The sequence below is a fragment of the Lathamus discolor genome, chromosome 1, assembly GCF_037157495.1.
Source record: "Lathamus discolor isolate bLatDis1 chromosome 1, bLatDis1.hap1, whole genome shotgun sequence".
NCBI classification, from domain to species: domain Eukaryota; kingdom Metazoa; phylum Chordata; class Aves; order Psittaciformes; family Psittacidae; genus Lathamus; species Lathamus discolor.
In genome coordinates this window covers 80,795,874-80,822,987 of record NC_088884.1, presented here as the reverse complement: position 1 = coordinate 80,822,987, position 27,114 = coordinate 80,795,874, and the positions used below count along the sequence as shown (strand labels likewise).

The 27,114-nt window shown below is 47.8% G+C and overlaps 1 protein-coding gene across 4 annotated transcripts in view; it reads right to left on the bottom strand.

Moving 5' to 3' along the window:
- The window catches only part of LOC136016076 (chromatin remodeling regulator CECR2), a 95,826-nt gene that overhangs the window by 11,018 nt on the left and 57,694 nt on the right, over window positions 1-27,114 (bottom strand). For 3 of the 4 annotated variants that reach the window (XM_065682719.1, XM_065682727.1, XM_065682746.1), the window contains exons 3-9: window positions 14,201-14,384; window positions 13,318-13,457; window positions 12,706-12,810; window positions 12,039-12,088; window positions 9,572-9,741; window positions 8,769-8,846; window positions 3,838-3,994 (exon numbers count right to left, since the gene is read on the bottom strand). In XM_065682719.1, the coding sequence (XP_065538791.1) occupies window positions 3,838-3,994; window positions 8,769-8,846; window positions 9,572-9,741; window positions 12,039-12,088; window positions 12,706-12,810; window positions 13,318-13,457; window positions 14,201-14,384 (884 nt within the window). The remainder of the gene's footprint in view (window positions 1-3,837; window positions 3,995-8,768; window positions 8,847-9,571; window positions 9,742-12,038; window positions 12,089-12,705; window positions 12,811-13,317; window positions 13,458-14,200; window positions 14,385-27,114) is intronic. The other variant, XM_065682737.1, reaches the window with a different exon arrangement.

Here is a 27,114-nt window from a genome sequence, read left to right as displayed (position 1 = left end):
AAAAAAGGCCACACTGGGGAACACTCAGAGTGAAGGAAAGATGGGGGAGACTTGGCTAATAACCTCTAGCAGAGGCTCCGTCTTTGGAATATGCCAAAGACCCAAGCATCAGCTCTGGTGCAAGAGTATTAATTTACTGTCTTACTCTGTCAGTCAAAACCAAACTTGGGGTGGGGGTTGAGAGCACAAGAAAACTAGGGATAGCTACAAGGTGGATATTTCCAGGGAGGTCAATGGCCAGATATGTCAAAGATCAATAAATTAAAGTCCAAATTTCCCACTGGAAGTCTCTGGGTACCACTGAAGTTGGAAGGACATGACCTGCATCTACAGAAGTTCAGGTTAGATATGAGTAAGAAGTTCTTTGCTGTGAGGGTGGTGAGGCACTGGAACAGGCTGCCCAAAGACAAGGTAAATGCTCCATCCATGGCAGTGTTCCAGGCCAGGTTGGATGGAGCCTTGGGCAACATGGTCTTGTGTGAGGTGTGCCCATGGCACCTTGCCCGTGGCAGGGGGTTGGAACTGGATGATCTTGAGGTCCTTTCCAGCCTAAACTCTTCTATGATTAAATTGCAGTTAACAGAGATCATCTGCATCTGTCCAGGCACAACTCAGTATTTCACGCTTCTTTTGTAAAATCAGCATCACTTAGATGACACTGTAATGGATGCCTAAGTGAAAAAGCTGAGAAAGACATGAGGGCATGACTTGGGCAGCAGAAGGAAAATCTCATGGCAACAGCAGCCACGGGGTAAGGTGATGTACATTTCAGAAATAATCAAGGCCTGCCAAGGATTTGGTCTGGTAAACTGACATGAATCAGGGAGCACTACCCTGGTACCAGACTGGAGCGCAGTCAGGATTAATGGCAGGTCCCCTTACCACAACAGGTGATTAATTAACAGCATGTTAAACATCACTGGCAAGAGCTTGCTGCCACACTGTTGGCCCAGGTTGAGTCCTACCCAGCAGCTTTCAAAATCTCAGCATTGTCCTAAAACCAGCTAGAAAGTCATATGTACAAGAGGTAATGCTGGAGCAGCATCTGGGAAGAGAACTGGGAAACTTTAACCCACTGTTGTGGAAGAATTCTATAAAGCTGCCTTGACTCATAAATTCAGGAACAAATAGATGGGCCCCACAGGAGGTTTGCTACCTGGGGTGTGCACTGGAGGGAAGTGAAATCCCAGAGTGGAAACAGGAACGTGATCTAAAAACGGCACACAGCCCAAAACGGGGAAGCAGGTGAAGCGCTGATGAAGTGCATCAGAGAGCAGATATTTCACCTTATGTTTTATATCACCCCTCTGCAGAACACCTTACAATATTAATGTTAAATCCTAAACAGACTGCAAAATACAGAAAATCTCTGTTACCCTAAAACCTCTGTTGACGGATGTCCAGTTTTAACAAGTCTGATGCAAGCAAGATAATGACTTCATTTTCCAGCCACTTTCTGCCCGTCATAACAACTGTCATGGAAGTAATTGCTAATGGGAAGTGTATTTGGCAATAAGGAAAGATGGCTACGAGGCCAGTTTTACCTGGAGAGCTGCTGTTTCATCTAGGGATGAAAAAAAATACTGCAGTGATTTAACCGAACAAGTCAGCTATTTATATAACCTTTCCAAACTGCTTTTGCCAGCTTGAAATGGACACTTCTCCTGACATAGCCTAAACTGACTAGGGACAAATTTAAACTAAACTGAAATTGCACAAACCAAAATAAAAGCATGTCTGCCAAGAAAAGCATGAATGTAGCTAAATTAGCTTACAACAGTTTATTGCCCAATCCCATGCCAGTTTGAGTGGCGCTGGTGGCTTTGCATCACTGCAGAATCACAGAATGGTTGAGGTTGGAAGGGACCACCAGAGGTCATCTAGCCCTACCTCCCCACTCCAGCGCAGTCACCTACAGCACATTGCTCAGTACTGTGTCCCAACAGCTCCTGAATATCTCCAGGGAAGGAGACTGCATAACCCCTCAGCACCCTATTCCAGTGCTCAGCCACCTTCACAGTAAAGGAGTTTTCTCTCACGTTCAGGTGGAACTTCATGTGTTTCAGTTTATGCCTGTTGCCTCTTGTCCTACCTCCTGGCACCACCAAGAGTTTGGATGCATCTTCTTAACATCCGCCCGTCAGATACTTATATACATTTATCAGATGCCCCTGAGCCTTCTCCAGGCTGAACAGGCCCAACTTTCCAAGCTCTTTCTCATACAAGAGATGTTCCAGACCCTTAACCATGCTAGTAGCCCTTTGCTGGACTTGTTCCATGAGCTCCATGTCTCTTGTACTGGGGAGGCCACGGCTGGACACAGCACTCCAAGTGAGGCCTCCGCAGGGCTGAGTAGAGAGGGAGGATCACCTCCCTCAACCTGCCGGCAGTGCTCTTTCTAATGCACACAGGATACCATTGGCCTTGTGGGAAACAGAGGCACATGGCTGGCTCATGGACAACTCATCCATCAGGACTCCCAGCTTCCTCACCACAGAGCTCCTTCCCAGCAGGTCAGCGCTCAGCCTGTAATAGTGCATGGGGTTATTCATCCCAAGGTGCAGGACCTTGCACTTGCATTTGCTGAATTTCTCTGCCCATCTGTCCAGCCTGTCTAGATGCTTCTGAATGACAGCACAGCACTCTGGGCTATCAGGACTCCTCCCAGTTTTGTATTGCAGCAAACTTGAGGAGGCATTCTATCTCTTCATCCAAGTAATTGGTGAGCAAGTTAAACAATACTGTACCCAGATGACGTAGTGATTGAATTCACCGAGAAAAGGACATGGCTTATAGTAGAATAAGATCTTTTTACAGGTACATTTATTTTTGCAGCTCTTCTGGAACTTTGAGATTAATATTGTCTATACGGATGGAGAATTAAAGCACAGAGGCTATGCAATTTGCCAAGGTGGGAGAGATATATGTGGCAGATACAGAAGGCTAGATGATTCTCAGTTTAAAGCACTGGATTAGCTAGGACTGGCAACCAGGAATATATGGAGGCTAAGCAAGTAATTGGATTTTCTAAAGGTTAAAAAGGTAAGCAGGTAAAAGAAGCTATTCTTAGATAACATCTGGTTTGCTAGCAAACATCTGGTAGCAGACTGTTTCATCTTGGAAAGTTTACAAGGTTTGCATGAACTTAATCCTTTTTCCTTTTCGGACTCTTTATCCATTTAAATATCTACAATTCTGATACCACCACACATTACCACCACAGCTGTCTGAAGACAAACTGCAAAAGCCCAGCCAGCCACTGTAGCAAAAGCAGCAGATAAAGGAATCCCCATAAGGGAGACTGTCAGAGAGAAGGTGGTCAGAAATGAGTCTGCTCTTAAGACACCAGTGCCTACATGTACTGGCTGAATGCCTGCTGTCTGTGGCTTGATCATATTAAACACAACACAGCTGCTTCTTGCAGAACAGCTTAAATCAGCATTTAATTCAAAACCATGAAAAAACAAGACCAACACCTGAAACTGGCACCTCTGGCTCTCTATTTAGCCTGGTCCCCTCATCTTTAGTTCTCCAAGTGATAAGGCCAACAGCAAAATAAAAATACTGCTCTTGCTACTCCCAGCTGGGACAAGGGAAAAAATAAGCATGGTTTGAAGATAACACAGCTGAAGGATGCACTAGCGAGCAGCCGCCAACAGTAAGGGAGACAGACAAAGCAAAACAAGTTGCCGTCAGACCAACTTATCCAAGGTAAGCGCCAGAAAAGATATTCCTGTTAGCAGGTCTGGCAGGGGAGGGATGCAAATGGCAGATCAAGATCTCAATCTCGGCTTTGAAAGCTTCCACTCCTGCTTCACACTGGCCGCATGCACATACCTTCCACTGCTTTGACTTTCTCCTCCATCTCTCTCTTCCTCTCCTCTTTTAGCAGCTGTTCCTGCTCCCTCTTCTGCACTGCTATGAGGATTTGGCGTTCCTCCTCTTCCTCTCTGCGCCTCTGCTTCTCCATTGAACTCAGCACATTTGGGTTTACCTGTGACAAAACGGTGCAACAAACACTGTAATGCATAGGCTTCTTGAAGTCTGAGCAGAGGTGGGTTTACCCTGAGCAAGCATTAGAGCATACCTACAATGAATGGTTGGGAAGAAAAAAGGGGGGAAAAAAAGGACGTGTACATATGAATTCTCTGATGAAAAGCAACATGTAGAGGAAAGTTATTTGTCAAGCAATGAAATCCTACTGACACAGGGACAAAAGAAGGAGAAGCGATGGGTTAGACAAGCCAGGGATAGACTGTGTGTACTTCCCTTCTGGGCAAAGGGCTGTTGACACCCTAACACAACACCACTACCCCTTCCAGCAAGCAGATCCCCAAGTTGCAAGCATGAGCAGAAAGGACTATTCTGTTGAACCTGGCCCTGCTATAAACCACAGAGTACTTAGGATAGGAAAAGAAACTGGTACAAGGTATCATTCGGAGTGCTTTCCTTTCCTTTCAAAATAAGACCAGCCATATTTATGCACGCTAATATCCCTTGAACTAGCTCTTGCTCATTTGTTTGACCAGTTTTCCTGCTGGGTCCCCCAACCAGTTTTCTCAGTCAAGGATGCCTGACTATTGCCCCACTTCCTCACCTCCCCACTGCCAGAAGGCTGCAAGGCTGTGCTTGATCCCACTGAGACCATAAGCTTCCCAAACCAGGGTCGTCTGCTCCTATTTCTCCAGTAAAGTGCAAAGTACGTATATGGCAGTAGGGAATTACCTTTTTTAGCTGAATTTAATTATAAGGTAAATGAATTGGTCATCCAGCAGCCACTCCTACCTCACTGACTTCTGCAAGACCAAGATACGTGTGTCTTATCAGCAGGGAATATAAACTGGAAAAGAACAATGGGCATACAGCTTTCTACACCTTCATTTTCAGGGAATAACCAGCAGCCACCACTTAAGGCAGAAGGCATTTCCTGAGGATTAGCAGTCAGTTGGAGTCCCTTGGCTGCAGCTCAGACCATCAACTTCTACAGGCCCATTATTAATCCCCTGAAAAAAATCTGGCACCATAATTACTATTTTGTCCTTGTTTCATTGCCCAGAAGTGAAACCTCAGGATGTTTTGATAAAATGTTGTCCGGTTTCACTGTACATTCATTCCCCCTCTGCCTCCCCTTCCCTACACAGCACTGCCCTACAATCTCCCTTTGCAGCTCTCCATGAATGAGCACTGTGTATTATATCCCTGTTTCCAGCAGCAACAATATATATTAAGAGAATTATGCTTCAACCACAAATAGCCACAGAGAAGTGTCCAGGAGAGGGTGATGGGACTCTTGTTGACATCAGGACATTTAGGGACAGACTGGACAGCAAAAACACCTATTCTACGCTGATCTTTTTGGGTGGAACGCACAACATGATCTCACCACGAGGGAACTCTGCCCATCTTCTTTTCCTTTTTAGATCTTTGTCAAATATTAGAACTTCATGCTTCCACCCCTTCCCTAAGGAAACCATTCTGTGACTCCACATGCTTTTAGGTTAGCCAGTTTCTCCTCACATTCAGTCTAAAGTTAATTTCTTCACTCCATCCAATTATTCCTGGTTACGCTCTTCTGGGTGAACATAAATTCTCCTCTTCTTCCGCCACACTCAAGCCTTTATGGGTTTCCTCAGACACTTACACAAAACTCCCACGTTTCTGCAATTAGGATAATGTTTCCTTATAAAGCAATCCATCCAGCTCCCTAATCATTCCAGTTGTCTCTCTCAGACCTTTCCTCCAATGGATCAATATCCAAACACCAGGATGCCTAGGAATGAAACTGCTGTGCCAAGTACAAGAGATCAAAAACCTGCAGAATTGAGCTCTACACTTCCACTTCTGATTCTTTTCATATCCCTTTCTCAGTTGTTCTACCATCTGATTTTCTACTCCTGTATTGCAAACAACTTCCTTTCAGGTCTGATCCTGACAACCATCAAGCTATTTTCTCCTAACTTTGTTGATCAAAAGAAAGGTACCAAAAAAGTTAGATTCCACAGCAATTAGAAAAGAAAGAGGTGAGGATGAACCAGCCACCAGAAGTTGGTACACCAAGATATTTTATTTAGGATGTGACCATCAGCCTTTAGATTCTCCAGCCAGTAGATCTAAGCCATCCTGGTGTGCCCCACTGACTTCTTCAATTGCTGATGCACAGCTCAGACTTTCCTTTTCCCTGAATTCATACAGCTTCCACCATTCTTGTCCTATGGACACATGAACACAACATCCAAGCTGCAGTGCTCACACCAGGACCTCTCTAAGCCTGCAGAGTTCATTCAGCACCCTATACTCTAGTGACGCAACACAGAACCCATAGCACGTTCCAGATCAACCCACCAAAAATACAGCATCAACAAAGCAACAGGACAATTTGAGCCAAAGGAGAGGACGTTAGCTGAATTAGGAAAAGAAGAAAAGGGAAAAGCAGAAACCACAAACGCAGTGTAGCGGGCACCAAGGACTGCAACAAACACCCACAACTGCGCTTGCTCCCTGCAGCGCTTGCAGGACAGCAGCAATGCTGGCATGGGCTCTTTGAGATGCTTCAGACATATAAACAGCCTGATTTTCGGAGGTACCTTCTGCCTGGCATCTGACTTAAACCCATTACGGATGAGTGTGCTCCACTCAGGGTTAAAAAACGTAAGTCAACACAAACAAGCAAACTCCTATCAGATGTGGTGGAAGCCGATGCCTATTGGAACAATACAAACAAGAATCCAACACAAGTTAAACTTCCTTCCTGAACAAAGAGGTGCCAAAGGGACGCTCTCCAGCTTCCTCCCCACTCGGAGGATAAAAACTAACCCTCTTCATGTGTGACCGCAGGATCACCGTCTCCTTCCCTCCGCCAGAGAGCACTCCAGGACACAACATCACTGCCTTCCCCCCAAGGACCCCGAAAGGGCCAAACTTGTGCCTTTTGCTTTGCTCTCCAGACAGTGGGTATCAGGCTTCAGGGGCAGAAGGCCAGGAGGCTCGGGTGCCCTGGCCCCCTCCAGCCACACGTCCTGGCCCCTCATCCTCCAAACCTTCCCTGCTCCAGTTTCCGCAGCACTACCCTAATGAGGGTGCTGCTCAGGCGGCTCTTTAATGAGGAGCTAATCTGAACCACCTGTTGAGAAATCCCCCGCAGGATTAGGAGCCTACGGAGCAGTTATATCTCAGACTAAAGCAGCATCCAGCTCACAGAATCGGGAGGAAGGCATCACCCCTGCGCCAGGCTGAGGTTTTCTCCCCCAGACTCGCCTGCTGCCCACCCTTCACTCAGCAAACAAGCCATCAGACATGCTGGCAACTTCCCCGCGCAGGGATGACTGCCACATCCTGCTGGGGAGCTGGCGTGAGCATCACCACCCTTTCGCTGGCTGGCTCCCCGCACCCCGGCGCAGCGGGTGCCAAGAGGGCCCCCCGCTCGCTGGAAACGTTTCACTGGCCCACAGGCAGCAATTAACAGCCCTCTGCCGCGGCAGACCTGGAGCACCTGCGGTACTGATTAGCATCATTCAGGCTCCATGTGTTTCCCACTCCCCTCCTCCTCTGGGATTTCTGCTGCCTGTGAACAAACACGTGTCCCTGGGCTTCCTGCATGGTGGGCTCTGCAGAGAGCAATTCTGGCCCCAAACTGACCATCGCTGGGGTTGTATTTTCCTCTCGGCAGGCTTTTATCTGCAGCATGATGAGAGGTTCTTCCTTCCTCTTATTTACCTATTCTAAGTAATCATATTTATTGTGGGACACTGTACTTTCTCCTTTGTTTTGCGGGAACCCCTGACCCTGGCTCACGTGGAATATTCCCTGCAGTTTAATTTCCCAGGGTTTGACAAAATAGCAGGTAGCTATGCCCTCATTAATCTACAGCAAGAGATTATGCCACAGCCTGATAGAATCGAGCCAATTTTTTCCTGCAAAGCTAATCCCGTGTTGCCTAACCGATTACTTTAGGTAGTAGTTGCCAGTTCAAAGACCCCCCATCTCCACTGTACCATGCCCCTGGCTGTGCCAGCGTGACTGCTGGGGGCTGTGTGGTGAACTGGATCGGGAAGCTGATCTACGTTAAAAATAACCCTGACCAAAGAAAAAGGTTATATTTAACTTCAGTCATTTTCCCGGGTCTGGTTCACCGCACAGCCCCACAAGCGCCAGCGCTGTTACACTGATGCGGTGGAGAGGAGATGAGGGTGAAGAGGCACGGAAAGAGGCGTTTCAGATGACAAGGCTGCAGTTTGATAAGCATTTCTTTAAGCAGCCGAAATTGTGACTTCCATTTCCAGCTGACCCCCTCCTCTCTCAGCTCCGTCCTGCATCAGTCATTCTTCTTTCCCTCCGCGCTATCTACACCCTCATGTGTTTGCAGCCTCACGTTTTCCCCTTGGCTGAATTTCTGTCATTTCCCTTTGTAAGCCGGTTCTTCTAGCCCTCTCATCCTTCTTCAACTTTTCTTTGAACTGCCTCGAATGTGCCAGCACTTTCATTGAAGTGGAATTCCCCAGACTGAGCGCAGATTTCCATATGCAGCTGCACCGGAGTCTGTGGCGAGGCCGGTTACCTCTGCGATCCAGAGGGCAGCACCTCCCTGCTCGCCATAGAAACCCCGAGTGTCAGCCTGCCTTTGACGGGCATTACCACCCATCTCTCTTTCAGCACAAGCACTTTCAAATGACTCCTTCCCACTGAATAGTGATGCTGCGGTTTATTTTTTCCCCCAGGAGGCATCTGCTCTCGCCTCCCTCCGTCGTCCTCCCCCTCGCACCCCCCCTCACCTCCTGCTTGATTGGTTTGATGGGCTGATGGTCAGACATCCACCTGGGAGAAAATTCTGTCCGCTGCAGACGCTTCTCCTGAAACAGGGTTGAGAAGTGAGGGAAGGAAAGAGAGAGTGGAGGAAATTAGGCCACATTGGTGATACTGGCAGGAGAAACTCTGGGGGCTAGAAGCGACCATGAAATCCCTATTAGCTTTACAAGGGTAGAAAACAAGCAAACTGAACTCAATCCAAGAACATCACGCTGACTGCAGAGCACATTTTACAAAGCCATCTAGCCGAAGGATCCTGTGCCAAATCTGTCCCACCTGAAAACATTCAGTTGATGGAGAGTACCCGTCAGAGTTTCGTGGCTCTGACATACCAGCTTGAGCAGCCACTGCCCCTTCAGCAAAGCCAGCTGAGAGAAACAGCAGTAAAAGCAGAATCACAGGCAGTTTGCATAGAAAAGCTAGGCTGTAAATCAAAGCAGTTCAAAAGCAGATAGATACCCTACTAGCAGAAAAGGGACAAGGAACATGGCTGAAGACAGTAACCTCTTCAGTCATCCTACCTAAACTGCCATGTAATCATGAACCAGATCCTTAAGTATCCACTCTAGCCCTGCCACTCCACTGGGGAGAGCCTTTCTCCCCATACACAAGCTGAACAGCTCCTGTATCCACAACACGTGCAGGCTGGAGGCAGCGGGAAGCAGGAGAGGGTGACAGGCTGCTTGAATTTAGCTCTCCTTCAATCAGCAAACGTCCATGCTCTTGGAAGCGGTCAAAGGGAGGTAAACAGGATGTCATGTCTCCTCACCTTCTGTGCAATCATGTTGCAGATCTCCGGCAGGAAGTCTTCACTCAAGAGTTTGTAGAGCTGCCGCTCTCTAAGGGAAGTCCTCTCTCTGAAGCTCTCTGTGACCTGCCTCCACTCCTCTTCCGTCTGACACAGCAGCCACCATGTCCCACGGCCAGGCCCTTGGGACCCTTCAATGACATGAAAGGATGTTAGCTCCACAGCAGTTATGAGTAACAGCTTTTCTTTATCCCTTCTCTTCTCTACTCAGGCCTCAGGAAGGGCAAAGGGTACTGCCAATGGCCACTATTATGGGAAACATGCTCTTTGCTATAGACCCAAAGCTCTCTTCGTCCACCAGAAGCACTGCTACATCCCCTAGCAGCACTAGAAAGTGATGCCAGGACACAGAGGAAGCACACAGGTGAGGTAATAATGGTGCCACTTTGCAACACATGGGGAGTATGACATCCCTGTAGCAAACCTCCATCCCAGTCATAACAGACCAGAAAAAAAGATCTGTAATGGAGTCTGTCAGCCAGGGCAGAACACGGGGTAATGCAAATGTCTGACAGTCTGGCAGCAGAATAAAAACATCAAAAATGAATGTTATTTCAAATAACCTTTTTTCTTTTAGCACTGCAAACCTTGGCTGCGGTGAACAAAACCTCCCATTCTCCCCAAATGAAACATTTTGTTTGCAGGCACTTGAAAGAACAGAAGAGGAACAGAAAAGGAAGTAAAGGATGGGGTTCATCGGGCTGCCAGATGAGGGGGAAGTTCCAAAAGTTCACATCCCATCCCTGCTCAACCCCGAGCGGGATCTGAAGCAGATCACCCACCGCTCTGAAGCATGTCCCAACTACCAAGACACTCGGAGCTGTTCTGCCTTGTGTGAAACATTTGAATATTAACTGCAAAGGAAGGGCTGTCTTGCGTGGTGGTTGGAACACCCACCTGGAGAGGGGAAGTGTGGTTCCTGCTCCGCAAATGTTTACACAGAGCAGAGGAACCTCATGGGTTGCAACTTGCATGCTTTTGCCCCAGGACACTCTCTAAGCAAAAAGGGTTGTGGCCCATTTCTGGGGAGGGGGAAGATGTCGGTTCAAACTCCTACAGGCTGAGGGGTTCTTGGCTCCCTCTAGACTTTTCTAGAGCTAACCACTAGCTACTGGAAAGAAACCTATGGTCACTATCCCCATAGCTGCAGATGTCCTGCAGCTTCTCACTCCATTGTCAAGCAAATTAACTATGAAAGATATAGAGAAGCAAAAAAACAGAGCCTTTTCTCTCTGAACCTGACTCTCGGCCCTTTGTGGATCTCAGCCACCAGTGGCTCTGACACACAAGCTATCACGTTGCCCCAGGAAGACTGGAAAGCTGTACCGTCCCTCCAGCCACCTGCCCTCAGTCAGAAACCTCCATACCATGGTGGGTGTGCCAGCTCCAAGTAACAGGCCAGCCTATAGCTTAACCCACCATTGGCTTCGGCTCCAGTTAATGCACTGGGGACCGGTAACCGAGATGGCAAAGGACCAACCACGTGCTGGTTTCTGCCTCCCTGGCTATGCAAAGCCATCCCCTGCCCACTGCAGTGGGGAGCTTACCTGTGCACTGCACCCTTATTTCCCCTCCCTTGCCAGCTGCCTATGGGCAACTCCTTTCAATAGCAACCAGGACTATGGCACTGTTTTGTACCAGAAGATTACTCTGCAGCTGAAGTGGCACAATTTGCTGGAAGACAATGATCTTATAAAACCCTCAGAGCCTCACGTGCATCACTCCCAAGCAGCCATCAGGAAATCTGAAGAGAGGGCAAAGGGAAGGAGGCATGGCAAAGACAATGCCACCCTTGCTTTTTATTGTGGGGCGATGGGCAGGCTGAGCTCCTGGGTTACGTAGAAGCCACTGGGTGCACATGTATGACAAGTGAGTCCCAGCCCCCTCAAACTCAACTTGCTCATTACATTGCCAACTTAACTTTTTCTGCTTGCCTCGTTAACCCTTAGGTGGGTATCCCCAAGAGATTATTCACACAGTTCAGACACCCAATGGCACCAGGAAGGAGAGGGGAGGGGAAACGAAAAGCTTTTTCCTTCCTTATCTTGGCATCACTGACCCCACTCTCTTCCCAGTCCAAAAAACCTCACTGGCTACAAACAGGGGCTTGTGTTCACCTCACCGCTGGAAGAGCAAGGGCTATTCACAGCCCATTTCCATCAACTTCACTGTGTAGGTCAGCCCCCGAGGCCTACCCAATAGGGTAGGTTTCTTCATCCCAAACTAATCCATGATAAAGTAGGAAGCCCGCAGGTGCCCAGGCTCCCAGCGGCAGGGCAGCCTGTAATGCCAACCCCTCCTTCCAAACTCAGCCCCAGACACCAGCAGAGACTCTCCTGCTCCTGAGAAAGGCATCTCTCTAGGCTTTGATGATTTAAGAGCCATGTTAGCTGATTGTATCAACCCTGACCCGGCAAAATCTCTTTACCATTTCTTATCTGAGTCTCACGGATTAGCAAGTTCTCTTCTGCCTTCTCCCTGCCAAAAAAATAGAAAGGGAAGGAGTGACGCAATACGTATATTACTTCACATCATTGACCAATTCACAGCCAATTCTGAGGAGAAGAATGGGGAGCAACTATTCAATGCACAGCAAAACCATGATAAACACCACCATGCAGAACTCACACATGTCCAATATGTATTGTCACATATATATTTATCATAGCTTCATAAAATTTTAAGAAGTCAAGGCTGGAGTCTGGCAAGAACAGTATTTCAATTCTCATGGGAAGCAGCCCAAAATCTATACTGGCTCAAGAGGCCAGGATTTTTGGCTTCCAGTGTTACACCATTGAAGTGCTCTTTATCAAGAGCATATCCCCTAACACTGCTCAGAGGAACTGCATCCCAAGTGAGGCGGCTGGAAAGTGATACCCACTGTTCCACCACACTCGGCATCCAGCTCACTCAGAATTGTCTTTGGAGGGTGATCAAAGTACCCACCAAGTCTGAGCTTGCCTCACTTCGGAGATGCAATGAAATTATGGCTGCCTGGTATACACTTACTTATTGGGGGAACCCCAGAAGTACATTATACTTCCCTATACATATATATGCATTTTACATCTATTGCAGGAACACCCTTTCCATACCTCAGCAGGTTTTCCTCCAGAAGTTTTTTCCGCTTTGGGGGTCGCCCTCGTCTCTTGCCCGTTTTCCCAGGAACGTTTGGGGTGTTTGTCTGCCCCCCACATCCCCTGTGAAACAGCAAACCCACCATGAAATATCTGCTGAGCAAGGGCTCATCATCCTGCGGCTGGCAGGATGGGAGAAGGGCAGGGAAGTCAGAACAGCTGCTGGGAACCCCACTAAAGGAAGGGATTAAATCAGAGCAGGAACAGGGCAGGGAGGGGAGGAGAGAAGGGATTCCCACTGGCTGGGAGCCTGATCTGGGAGCCGCCGGCACGGTGCGGGGCAGACGGGGAGGAATGCGGTGGGGCAGGCAGCATCGCTCCCACAGCAGGCTCTCCTGGTGCCACAAAGGCTGCAGGCTGGCTCTGACACAATGCACGACGGTGGGGCAGCTCGCAGTCTGCTTGGCAACTCCAGTCTCGCCCGCATTGCCCCAGCCCTCTCCCAGGCTCCCCCCTGCAGCCCCCTGACACAACAGCAGTCAGGCGGAGTCCCCTACAGCCAGGCTGGCGGTGCCGTGCCCCCCTTGCCCCCTGCACCCAGACACAGGGGGAATGCTGTGGGACTGTTACCTGTCTGGAGCCAGCTCTCCATTGGTTTTCGCCTGCACAGGATCCTCCTTGTACATCCGTGTGCCATAGAAGTACCAGTACAGGGCACCGCTGCTGTCCTCGCCCAGTGGCTCCACGCGGAGGCTGTCGGCATCCAAGCCCTGTGCCCATCGGGAAGCCCCCCACCAGACAGTGACAAGTTGAAAAGCGGCCACATTGTCACACAAAACATGATGACACCCTCCGCAAACACCTCCCTCCTCCCCTCCCACCATGCCACAGCAGCAGTACAGCTGCTCCTCCAGGCCAGAGCTGGGAAAATGTTACTCTAGGGGGAAGGCGACGTTCTCTCTCTGTGCAGGGAGAGATTGAGATTGGCATCTCTAATTTGAATGGCCTCTCTCATTTTAACATTTCATCTCTGGTGCTCCTGACAGGGAAGGGCTAATTAGTGCTGGCGACAGTCACACACAGCCCTGAGAAGCTCCCTCCCCCCTCCCCGCCATCACCCTTCCCCCAGCTCCCCCACTACACTTCACCCCCATCCTTTCATCTCACACCATCCCTCAGCAAGGCAGTCTCAGCTCTTGCAGCCCTGCCATTACCGTTGGAGCATCTCCAAATTCACTCTTCGCAGGAAGAGTGGCCAATAAAACCAATTTACTTAGTGACTCCCATGCTATGAATACATCTGCTCAGGATGAGTGCCTCAAGAGCAGTCCTGAGTGCTTGCCTTGGGTCCTCTGCAAGGTGAGAGAGGAGATGGAGAACTGCTGACCCACTGCACTGGTACCAGTTACTTGGCCTTAAAATGCATTTAATAGCATCAGCCCTTCGGTTCCCAGGAAGATTCACTGATCTGGCCCAGCTGCCCCATTTCCCCCTTCCCTGCTGCCCAAAGCACCTTGAGAAGGTCGAAGACATCATCTGCATCGAGGCGGTAGTCACAGAGGCGGTGCAAGATCTCCACCCGGGTGCGCAGAGGCAGCTCCTGGAAGGTGGACTCCCGCAAGGGGTTGGGTTTCCCTTCCTCCAGCTCCCAGCGGTAGTTGATGATGTCCTCCAGGTAGCTGTGAAACGTCTGGGATCTAACCAAGGAAACAAAGTCCCACACACTCACTGTAGTTTGCCACAAACACCTGGTGGAACCAACAACTAGAACGTACACAACACAGACACAGCTGATACCCGAAGGAGAACCATGCCCCACAACAACTACGGTTAGGTGCAGCTCTACAGAGTTCCCAAAACACAGCAATCTCATTGCAGCACCATGGGATTTCACATTATACACATAGAACTTACAGGACTCTGCATTACTGTTATTCCTTTCCAAGCTGAAATAACAAGCTAAATATGCTAGCTCAGCCCCATGGGCTGTGCCTTTTGCTAGCCCCAACATCAACCTTTTACTGAAATAGGATGCAACAAAGCCGACAAGTCTGATCCCCTTCCGCCTCTGCCCACTTCATGTGGAGACCCTCTTCTTCAGCTTTCCATTTGCTCCTCACATCTGCAGTAGCCAAGCCCTGCTCCTCTTTCTGCCTCTTATGTAGATTTCTATCCCTTGGTTCAATGCCTTGCAACTCTCTATAGCTGCCTGACTCCTACTCACTTTGCTGTATGCTTCCTATACTCCTGGTGTGACCCCTATTTTCCCCTCTGTCCTCAAAGGTGCTGTCACTTTCTGCCTGCTCCTCCATCAGTGGCTCTCGCAGGACACCTTCACAGCCCAGTTAACACACACAGCTCGGATTCTGCCATGCAACAAGGCTCATTCATGCAACATGAGTGTACCTCCCAAGCAGGGTTCAGCCCAGAGGACTCTTTCTTCCCTAGTCTCCGAGATGACCAAGTTGAACACTTGAGTTTTCCATAAACATTGCTATTAGAATGATCTTTCTCATTTTCTAGCTGGGCCACATCAAGTCTCCCTTCCGCTCCCAGCAGTTCACCATATAACCCAAGGAAACACACATTTCTTGCCCTCATCTGGCACTCAGGGTAAATGTCCCCATCTGACACACATTAGACTGCTGACGGAGCTTAAGGCTAAAAGAGCTCCTGTCTATATTAATGAGACTTGAGGCCCTTATTCTGACTGCTGAAAATTTCAGGGGAGGGAATAAAAAATGGCTGCTGAGGCCATGTGTCCCTAAATATAAAACTTCCCTAAGATCTGTTCATATCACTTTGAGTCCTGAGACTTGCCAGGCTCTCTCAGCCTGCTTGCGTACCCTGAGCACAGCTAAGAGGGACCCCCCCATGCCCCAGTCATTCTTGCACACACGGGAAGTCCATATGCCAGCAAGAACACCACTGGGTACACATTCCCACCAGCTCTCAAAAAGGCAGCTCAACTTGATAGGTTTTTGGCACAAACGGATTACTCTATATGATTAATGGAACCGTGCCAGTGCTACAGAACTGCATTTGCCTGAGAAATTGCTAACTACTACAAAAGCTATTATTTTTTAACAAAGAGATGGAGGAGCATGATCCAACTGGAGAAAGGTTGTTAAAAGCCAACCAGAAGTTAGCTATTAAGAGAGCAGGCTTCATGCGTTTGGTAAAGACTGGATGTCTTTGCAAGGACCATGACCGGACAGTGACTGCAAGAACGAAGGAACAGATACCACATAATTCCTTAAGCTATGTCCATCTGGCAGCATTCCTCTTCCTCCTTGAGTGGAGAGACGTTGATGCTACCACCCTGCAGATCAGTCCTCACTAGCCTGCTTCTTCCTGACGTCAAATGCAAGCTGACCTCACACAGACACCTCCTCTCACCGGATGAGCATTACCAGCCCTCTGGTTGTATCTGACAACAGTTGCTTGGATGTACCTGGATCTAGTGCCTTCTGCAGTGTGGAGTTTGCTATTTTCTACGTGACACAAGCAAAGCATTAGCATTTCCAAGTATCACTGCTTTGCCCCACTAATATCAGCAATGAAACCAATGCAACTTGAAATGGTCCCCTGCGCTGACAAAGGTCAGCCAGCAAAGGAGGACTGACTGTTTTATGACATGATTTCTGAGCTGCCTCAAGTACTAATTTTAGGGTAAAAAATAACCTCTTTTAAATGAAATACTCAGTGCACAGTACACCTACCTGCGGTAGCTGTGCATTCCCACAGTTCCTTCCTCATATACCTCAAGAACCCAAATCAACTTCCAGCAAGGACTTCAGCTTGGCAGAAAGTGTGATACTAGATTCTCTTTATAAACTTTTTACCTTTCAGAGTGCTGTTTGATCATACACAGCTTAAATGTTAGACATTTACTGAAGCCGTTGATTAAAACAAAAACAGAAAGACAGATTTGACTAGCTTTCAGAAGGGAAATAGTGATGAGAACATCCTTTTCTGAAAGCAGGAAAGCAACACCTGTATTGATGCTGAGAAAGCAGCACCTTATTGATGCACAGAAGGAAAAAGACTGTAAACTCTCAGAAGACATCTGAGTTTCAGCCCCCAACTTCGATTGTTCAACCCTACCAGAGCTCAAGACAGAAGATGATTTTATCAGATCTGATATAGAGGCTCCGGCTATTTCCAATAAAACTGACTGAAAAACCAGTTTCCCTAGGACCCTGAAAAAGTAGTGGGAGACACGGGATGCCAGGAAGAAGCACCAAAAGCAACAGGGTTTTATTTGCTCTTATTTTTCTGTTCGTCCCCACCGTTTTTTTCTCTTTTTTTCCTAGGGGAAAAAAAAAAGGGAAAAAGGGAGCGCCATGGATCAGACAGATGCTTTTACCACTTGCACAAGTACACTTCTCTTGCTCTGCCATTTTGGTTGCTCTCAGAGAAAAGTGATCCAGAAAGCCTCTTAGTTCCAGAAGATCATCTGAAGTCTTTGCCTATATAACACTGATTCCCCCTGGGGACTGGCTCTGTTGACTTAACCAATTTGGTTTGAGTTTGACTTTCACAGACGTGGCTAACACTGGAAATTTCCTCCATCCACCCCGTGTTCGATACATTACAAGCTCTGTTCTCAAGAGTACTTCTGAGTTCCTACTCCCATCCATTTTCAAAGACAGCTACTGTGCATTTGTCGCTTTGAATAAGGATAGAAATGAGAACCAGAGATGGGAACCAGATGTCTCAAGGCATTCTCAATCACTCTCAGTCTTACCCAATTTATATTTTCCCTCTTCACGGGGACTGGCCTCTTTCCTCCAGACAAACGTGGGGTGCTCATCTTCAACCTGTCTGCTGCACCTACGTTTAGTCTCACTCAGCCTGGCTCCATTCCATTCCATTTATAAAAGGTTTCTGAAACAGCCCCCTTGGTTTGGAGAAGAAAATGTGCAAGTAGTACAGCAGTCTGTGAGAACCCTGCCCTTGGGGTCCTTCCTCACACAAAGCAGAAATGCTCAGGAACGTTTTGCATTATCTATAAAAAATAAAAAGCTTCACATCCATAAGATTAAAGAATCAGACAGACAGGAATTGCCTGGATGCAGTCTGTCAAATACCCTTTGTCCGCTCATTAATGTAACAGTGATACACCTGCAGGTGTGGCAAGTCCTACAGTCTCTGCTGCAGTTGAGAACCTCTGAAAACCCTTTTGCAGGTGGGAGGAAGGCAGGAAGGAGATCACTGAGCTAAGGAGACAGATGTATCTCTTCTCCTGAGGTTTGCAGCATCACTGATGTAAAAACACTCAGCCAACGGGGGCAATATTAGGTCAGCAATGTCCTTTCTCTAGGAGGATGAACTGGTGCACAGACACCTTCTGTCTCAGGATACGTATCCAAAAGAAAATCAACTCCCTCCTGAAAGTGAATTGGCGGTTCTAGGAATGATATATAAAAAATTCGAGATTGGGGACCACAACTGTCACCATATCTCAATCTTCTACCTCTCCCTGCCATACAGTACAAGCCATCTTCCATACAGCTCATTAACCAAGGCCAAGTATTGCAGAAATCACCTACAAGAGGACAGAAAAGTTAGAGTACTCTGTAACTGTAAAACTTCACCCTTCCCACTGTCTTTCTTCCCATCCCAGTTTCACTAGCACCATTAATATTTCGGAAAGCTGAGACAAAGTGACTCACTTGTCACAACGGCCCTTACTTTGCAGCTGCCACCCCATGCGCAAAGCAATTTGGATAGCTGTAGTGGGGAAGTGGTGGAATAGCACATGTGTATCTATGGGATACATTCCACATGGGTGCAGGCGATTTCTCATGAGCCCAATGCAATTCTTAGTCGTGTCCCTGGCTGTGCTCTGAAACCACAGGGTCACTGTCAGAGGTCCCTACCTTCTTTTGCAATGGTTAGAAAGGAGGTCAAAGCTGAATTGTACCTGTGGTTGAAAGTTTAAATCATACGTTGCAGACCCCTCCACATATAAAAGAAAACCTGGGGCACAGGGAAGGATGTGACCTAGCACCTCGGTGTCAAAGGGGAGGAATAGCAGCAGGCAACCCACAAGAGTCCCAGTGAGGTTGCAGCTCAAGTTGCCTGTGATCTTTAGTAGCAGCTGCACAAGAATCAGGGCATAAAGACAACGGGAGCAAGCCGAAGGAGGGGCTCCTCTCCAACATGGGTATCAGCGTCCAGAACAAGCCGGAGAAATGATACACCCCCATGAGAGCTCAGCGCTGCAGCCCGGCCATCTGCCACCCGGCTGCTTCCCAAAGAGGGAGGTTTCTCTGTGCTCCAGGAGAGGGTAGCCGAGGACTCCTCCCCCTGCCTGGGGATCCCAGTTCGGCGGCCTGCCTTCCCCATGGCTTCCCCTGCTCGCAGAAGAGGCACCCTGCCCATCACCCAGGCTTTTAGCGTGGGGGGCCACGCTCTGCTGTTGGAAAAGGAGCGTGGCCAGCACGCCCATCACCGTGCCCAGTTTCCCAGACGGGCTCCATGGGAGACCTCTGGAAGAAATGGTGAAAGCTTCACAGGGTTGACAGGGTATACGGACAAATTTAGTCAGAGCTCCTGGTGCACACGAAGCAGGGAACAGCTGCACCCACAGACCCCAGCCCCACAGGCACCCTGTAGGGCACACTCAATGTGAAATTCCTTCTGAGTGAAGCCAGGAGCACTGGGGCTGGAATTACGCGTACACACACACGCACGTATTTTTCTATCCTCGTGCCCAGAGGAAGCAGAGCCACTTGTGCTTTTAGTTTTAAAGTCTCCAAAGTAAATCAAATCTTGGCTGGGAAACTGTAAACAAAATCAAGCCAAACAAACAAAAGCAAAACCAAACACTGATTCAGTGAGAGAGTCCCTGTGTCAATCTGCACTTCCCGCAGGCAGTGTGCCATGGCCCGACTGTGGAATTACTGTCACAGCACACTTCCCTATCTGGTCTATCGCTGCCAATTTTGTTACAAGCCCGCCCTCCCGCCCCCAATCCCCTCAAAACAATGCAACACACCCTCCCCAGATCAACTAAAAAAAACCCCCCACAAAACCCCCAACCCTGTGGGAGTAAATACTGGACTAAAAGAAACATTAGGGTAAGGAGCTGGAAATACTGGAGATAAAAATCTCTCAACAATGCTCAGATACCGCTGGCACACACAAATAAGCCTTCTCAAAGTTCAGATGCCAAATAATTGCCTGGACCCACTAGCTGGAGTATCTATCATGTTGACAGTGTTTTAAGTCTCTTGTTTCATTTAATTTACAAAATGCAACGGAAGAGTAAATACTGGAACGCTCTGGAGCTAAAGCTGCTGGGAAAATGGCAAGCCTGACCTATGTCTAATCCCAGACAGTATATTGTTCTGTATTTGAGATTAAAACCAAGAGCCCTGCCAAAACCAGAGGATGGCAGAGAGCAGGAATAACAGTAGACCTCCTCCACCTCCTGCCCAACAGCACTATGTGGGAGGAACACGGAAAACAAGACTGGGAGAGCTCAGCCTTTCCCTCGAAGACTGTTTAAACACGAATAGGAAGGATTACTCTCACAGTTCATTTTACAGAGCTGGCCTGAAAGAAAAGTAATAGAAGTGATAATTCTGTCTGGCAAAAGCTTTAAAAGCTGAAAAAGACTTGGGTTCCGTCAGCCACCCAGCACAAGCATTGCTTTTAGAAGGTTCTCAATATAAATGTAAATATAAATGAAAAAAGACTCATTGGGCATCTAATTCACAGCACACAAGAGAACTGGTCTTGTCTCAGTGATGTCCGCAGTTAAACAACAGCAGCAGCGACCAAGGTCTTACCAAAGAACAGATGTTTTATCATGGAATTAATTTTGTGGACCGAAGATATTTCACCTTATGGGCTGGCACCTTTTTAAGTTCTGAATTGGCAAAAAGGCACCAGCTTGGTGTTGGGAGTCACTCAGGTGTTAATGAGAGCATTAACTGGCAGATGGCATTCAAGATATTTCTCCCCTCTCCCATGAAGGCAGCTTCTTTGCTACAGCAGAGATCAGGAAATCTTCATTCTTAACAAGCACACAATGCGCTTTGGCACAAAGGCAAGCCCTCTGGAAGGTAATGGGAAGGATTCAGGGTTTGCTGGGATGACCTCAGTCAAACATCATTAACAGGGTCAGGAGAAGCAAAGCCTATTTCAGAGGAAAAAAAATATAATGTAAGGGCCCCCATGATCAATCTATCGTGGCTTGTCAGAAAGAGAAAGCATAGGCTGACCTTAGAAGCAATATGAGTTACTACTACCAGGCTGACCTTGAGCTCTCATGTAACAATGGAGACTTTTTTTTTCCTACTGTACTAATGAGCTTTCCTATCTGAGGTGGGGGAGGAAGCTTTATGGACCAGCTTGTACTTCACCTTCGAACAGTTTACCCCATCGAGAAACCAAGTCAGGCATGACGCAGGGAGGAGAGAGATACCACCCCATCCTTTCGGGTGAGAAAAGGGTTGGATAGGTATATTTCCTTCCAAGCCCTCTGTGTGCAGCTCGCTCAGAAGGTGTGCAAGCCAACAGAAAGCATATAGTCCTCAGACCATGGGCGAGCTTGTCATGAGGACGATCATACTGGCAAAGGCTCAAGGGCAACAAGCACCTTGAAGGGTCTCTCCTCAAAACACTTCACTGCCGCAGATCAAAATAACTGGGAAGCTGGAGGTACAGGAATCATGATCTTAAACTTTACCATCCACATTTCATTTCCAATTCCACTAGCAGTGCCACTGCTGCACCACCATCCTGCACCACTGGTGGGGACACTCACAGATTCCAGCCGTGGAGTCTGGAGGGAAGCAGTAACTCCTATCCACACCACACTGGTGACACACCTAAGCAAGGTCCAACCCTAGTAAAGCCCTTCTGAAAGAGGAAACAAATACCCAAGCTCATCCTGGTTTTCCGTGCTCTGTTTTGATTCATGCCTGGAGAAAACCAGGTGGCCTATAAGTGGCTGTGGACAAAAGGAAGACAGCTGATGTTAACAGACCCTGAATGAGACCACAGAATGAGGTAGGGGGGGGAATCAGACTGAACTCACCAGAGCTCCAGAGTAAAGTTTCTCCTCCCAGAGTCAGAAAGATAGCAGAGATTGCTGGAGTACAAGACCCTCACAAGGCATGTACAGGCCTGCCTCTTGTCCTTCACTGCTAGTTAGAACCAGTTTTCTGCACACATATATGGCTCAAACCTCAAGTTATTCTGTGGCTTACCTGTGTGGCCCTCAGGAGCACTAGCAGTGAAGGGGAGGAGAAAGACACCTGGAGACTCGAGCATGTGGATTGCACTGAACTCTACACCCAATGACCTTTGACTTCACCATTGCTGAACACCAGAAGACATTCTTTCTATGTTACAGCCATGGTTTTGTTTCAAAGGTCAAAAAATATAACTGGTTAGCAATTACTAAGTAGTAGTAGCTCTTCCCTAGTCTGGTCTAACTCCTGGATTTGGCAGTCTGAAACATGAATGATCAGAGGTTTCCACATCCATGAAAGATAAAAGTAGGTCTTCCAGAAAAGCAAAGGACAGCAGAGTGATTTCAGCACCCTGATCCCTACTCCTCACATGTCCACCCCATAACTTCCTTCCAGAACTCAAAATGTGGCACTGAGACCAACTCCAAGAGTATGCTGAAGAGATGCTTGGAGAAGACAACAGTGTTCTGGACCCTCTAACATGATAAAACAAAGTTAGGACAGGAGGTTCTCCAGCAGAAGGGCTGCTCGATCTTGCTAACGAAATCTAATTTACATGGCTGGATACCAGGGAATCCACTGCCTTCCCAGCTGAACTCCTGAAGTGTTCGTGTTTAGGAGTAAGAAAAAATCAGCTAAGAAAATCCAAGGCCATCAGCATCTAAGAATACTCCAGTCCTGCTTCTTGTCTTCCTCCATCTTACCTCAAGCAATCTTCCATACAATAAAAACTGGGGAAGCTGGAAGGGGAGCTGGCAGATAGGTTGTATCCCACAGAGAAGCAGAATAGGAACAGCTATGGAGCGAGGCAGTGTCTCCAGGGAGGCAGACAGAATGGAGAGCTGATGTAGGCTGTCTGGTCTAATAAGGGATCACACCACAGGAGCATGTGCTGGCTTGACAGAAGCAAGTGCAGCCACTTAACCTAGGTACGACAGCTGAAGCAGGAGCCTTGCTTTGCTACCACCAAAAAAGGGGAGCACAAAGGAAGAAGGGAAGCCATGAGGTCACCACAGCTGCCCACTCTTCGGGGACATTCCAAGTCTGCTCATATAAATGTTTTCCCCCAGCCAACAGCAGAAAAACTAAGCAGCCAAGGAAGTTTCTAGCTTGGCCTCCTTAGCACTACTAGACTCCAGCTCTTGAATGAGATGGAGATGGAGATGTCCTTTTATCTGCTGTGAGCAGATACTGCTGCTTTTCTCTCACATGAGGGACAGGAGGCAGCAAGTCCACCCCTCCAAAAGGAGACGCCAGCTGTAGGAACTGAACTCGTCTCACATGCCAGCACGGCAAAAGGCATGCTCTGATCTTCCCCAGCTGCCTATGGTCCATGCTGCTTCTGTGATTTGGCTTTTATCTAGCAACCACCCTACGCATGACACTGCATGACACTGCCAGTGGGGGTGACTCGTTTGTTATTGTGCTGAGAGAAGGCAGAAAATCAACAGAGATACCGACACAGATACAGCACTGTCCCACACCGGCCTCTTCTGAAAAGGCTCTTCCCTTAGGCTGGCAAATGCCGGGGACAAGCAGGAGTGCTGAGATAAGTGTCTATTTGATCTTCTCTTCCCCCATTTACCCTGGCTTTTTCACTGCTTTATGTTCACAAACCGCCAAGGCAGCTAATCAGTGCTCTGTGACCCCTGTTAATTGGGCTGTGTGAGAGAAAGGCAGCACCGGCAGGAGAAATCACACATACCTGTTACTTTGAACTGTCCTGTCATTTTCTGTCTCCCTGCTTGCAGGAGCTCCAAGCACCCTTCGGTGATCCAGGGCTGCTCTATTTCTGTCACCACCCCCAGGATCAGCAGGAGGGGCCACAGGTGTTATGTGTGGTTGTCCTACCTTTGACACCCCCAAGAACAGGGATGCTGTTGCTTCTCCTTCCTTGTAAGAAGGTGAAAGCGATTTTTGGTGAAGGAGACACAACCTGAAGGCTCTGATGGCCCTTCTCCACCTATGCCCAGCTGCTCCTCACTCCCCTTATCTGCCTCTCTGTTGATCCCCCTCTTCCTCCCCACCACAATACCAGGAACAAGCTAGCAGATGCCCAGCATCCATCTCCCTGTCTCAAGAGACCAGCAGCCTATCTGGCCAAGTAAGGCAGAGAAAGCAAGCAATTGGTGTGAAGATGTGAAGCCATTGGAGGAAAGATGGGTTGGATTTGCCAAGCCCGATGGATTACGCAGTACTTGGAGGATGAGGAAGACACATATGGTTAACTAGATGCACACTGTGTGCGGGGGCCTGAATTTGATTTTTAGGTAGGAACTAGGGCTGCTTGTGTGTTTTTGTTGTTTGACGGAGGAAAGGAAGAAATAGGAATAGAATCATAGGATGGATAGGAGTAACAATAAAGTCAGAGCAACTAGAAATAACATGTATGGTATCAAAGGAAGACAAGGTCCTGCAGGCAATGGGGATGAGCAGGAGGATACGTACACCGCCCAGATGGATTCAGAGAATATTAATGGGACTAAAATAAAATATGATGTCTACCTGTTTTTGAGTGCTAGCTCAAGCCTTCTCCTTCAAGCCCAGTTTCTACACAGTCTCCATGAAGGGAACATTTGTGCTTTCTATTGAAACAAGGGGTTTCTCCGAATCACTATGGACGCAGGGTTTTGGGGTAATGATATGGACAGAGGAGCAGGAACTCCCCCTACTATTGCTGCTGCAATTTGAGTGAAAACTGATAACGGCAAATCAATAGGTTGGATAGCCGGATTAAAAAGAGGGGAAAATAATGCCGCTAAAAGATGCTGAAACATCACTGTGGTGAGCAAACTGTATTGCTGCATGTACTTGAGAAAACAGGAATTAAGTTAGCAATAGATGAACAGAAAGGACTATTTACCTTGAATGAATACAAAGAAAAGAAAATTTGAGGCAGTTTCGAAAATTGCCTTTTTCCTTACTTGTAACTGCATAAATACGATTAAGTGTGATTATGCTGTTTTCTATGGGCATTGTTGGGTTTGACTCAACGATGACCAAGTTCACACCAAAGGTGTATTTAAACACACTTGCCCAGCTTTGCCAGCATACTGACTCCATGGATATGCTGTACTTCACCATATATTCAATTTTTCCTTTAAGGTACTACCCTGAAACCATCAGTCAAAAGGTGCAATAACAGTAGCCTTCAGGGTGATGTACAACCAACCTATGAGAGCAACAAGGGAAGAGCTAGAGGAAACTAGCTCTGTAATCAGCCACTAACATGCATTTTCCTGCCTATCATCGTGTTGATACATGCACCACAGCTCCAACATGGAGGAAAGCAGAAGATGTTTCAACTACTTTTTCACTTCTTGCCTAAAACCAGGGGACTTCCTTGAGATATGGCTGAAACTGTAAAATACTGTTCATTTGGAACCTCCACAAAACTCCTGGTAAGTTGGTCTGCCAGATTAACTTGCCTGTCTGAGTAGGGAAGAAGACTTGAGTACCTGTCAAGCAATAAGTGGGTTCTGCTTCTTTTTTGGTGTTGCACTGGACAGTCCATCAGTCCTAAAGGAGACAAGATGCATAGCCTGAGCAATGCCAGCTGCTCTTTTCCTGCCTTGAGGAATCAATCTGTTCAGCTGAGGGAGCCCAAGAAAGAGGCAGTATCAGTTACTGAAGCTTTACCCAGAAAGGGAGGCAGAGCTGGTACAAGAACAGGGCGGTACCAGTGCTGATGCTGTCACACATTATGTCTGAGGTGGAAAGGACCAAGAAAAGAAATTATCTCACCCTAAGCGCCTATGATAAATTAATGATAGAACTGAAAATGTCTCTCCATACGCCTAAAGAAATTTTGGTGTCAAGCTGGCATGTGATACTGCAGGAGGAAGATGCCTCTTGCCATGTGATGACATTGATCTTGGCTGGGGAAGGGCCAGGGAAAATGGCTTTTATTAAACAATGAATTCCCTGGCATGCTAGTGAATAGGGTTGGAGAGCTGAGGAGAATCAGAGCCCAACGCTTCCCTATGCAACGAGATCTATCACTGCAGCTAGACTGGAAACATGATTTTTTTTCCCTGGCATTGTGCTCAGATCAAGTGGTAAGAATCCCCTGAGACACTGAAGTGCAGAGTTTTCTGTCAGGCTCACAATCAGAATGAGTGACAGCCGCCACTGGCAAAGGCAGAATGGCAGGAGGCAGAATTCCTGAGTCTCAGAGGCAGCGCTGGGGTGCGTACTGAAAGGACAGTTGGTACCAAAGGACAGGAAGATAACGGTGACAAGATGTCATGACGATCAGTACTGAAGCTGGTGGTACTGGTGCACAGGCCAGAGGTGCAGAGTAAGAGAGCCAGCTGAAGGAGGAATGCACTGACCTGTAGGGTCCCCTGCTGAAGCGTATGATCACCAAGTGAAGATCAAGCAATAATGATGCCAAACTGGAGATTTTACAAGCACACCAGCAGGCAGCAGGCGCTGACAGACTTAATGGGATCAGTAAATTATATCACTTTTTGGATTTTTGCAATGAAAAAGCAAAGAACCTTGGTTCTCCTCAGAGCATATGCTCATGAGGCAATAAATCCGAGACACAGCAGTGCCCAGGGTCAGTTTTAGAGCTCAAGGAGTAACTCCTTGGCCTCAAAAGAGAACCCTCTGACCTGGACATTTCTGCTCACAACTTAACAAAAGGAGGTGCCTTTCTCTCCCCAACAGACAAGAAGGGCAGATTTTTGTCTGCCTTGTAAAGGAAGTCAGACAAAGGCAGGAGGGTCCCAAGGCAGGGTGAAATGCTGATCCTGAAAGGCTCTCTGATCAGCAGGTGAAACTCCTTCAGTGCTCACATGGATGGATGCCTCTCAGAACCCCATAGGAATTCAGAGTGCTGCATTCTTCTCTGCCCAGTTCTTCCCCAAGGCTTATCAGACACTGGGGATGGGAATCACTTGTAGGCATAACGATCCCACAGCCAGAGCAGAGTTTGAAGCCTGAGGGCTTCTGCATTGCTTCTGTGTCAAGTACCTTCAGCTTTGAATAACAAAAGGCAATCTCCGGGAGGATCAAAAAGGAAAACAAAAAGAAGCAGTGTTAGAACTATTTATTAACTAACACAAGAACTAGTTACAGGTTGTTAGATATAATGAAAAGGAAGAGAGATGGGTGCTCAAGTGGGAACCAAATACCTTGGGGGAAGCCAACTCAGTCAGTGGAGAGGGTGGGCTGGGTAATGTTGGTGTGGGGTAAGAGGCCTGGCAAG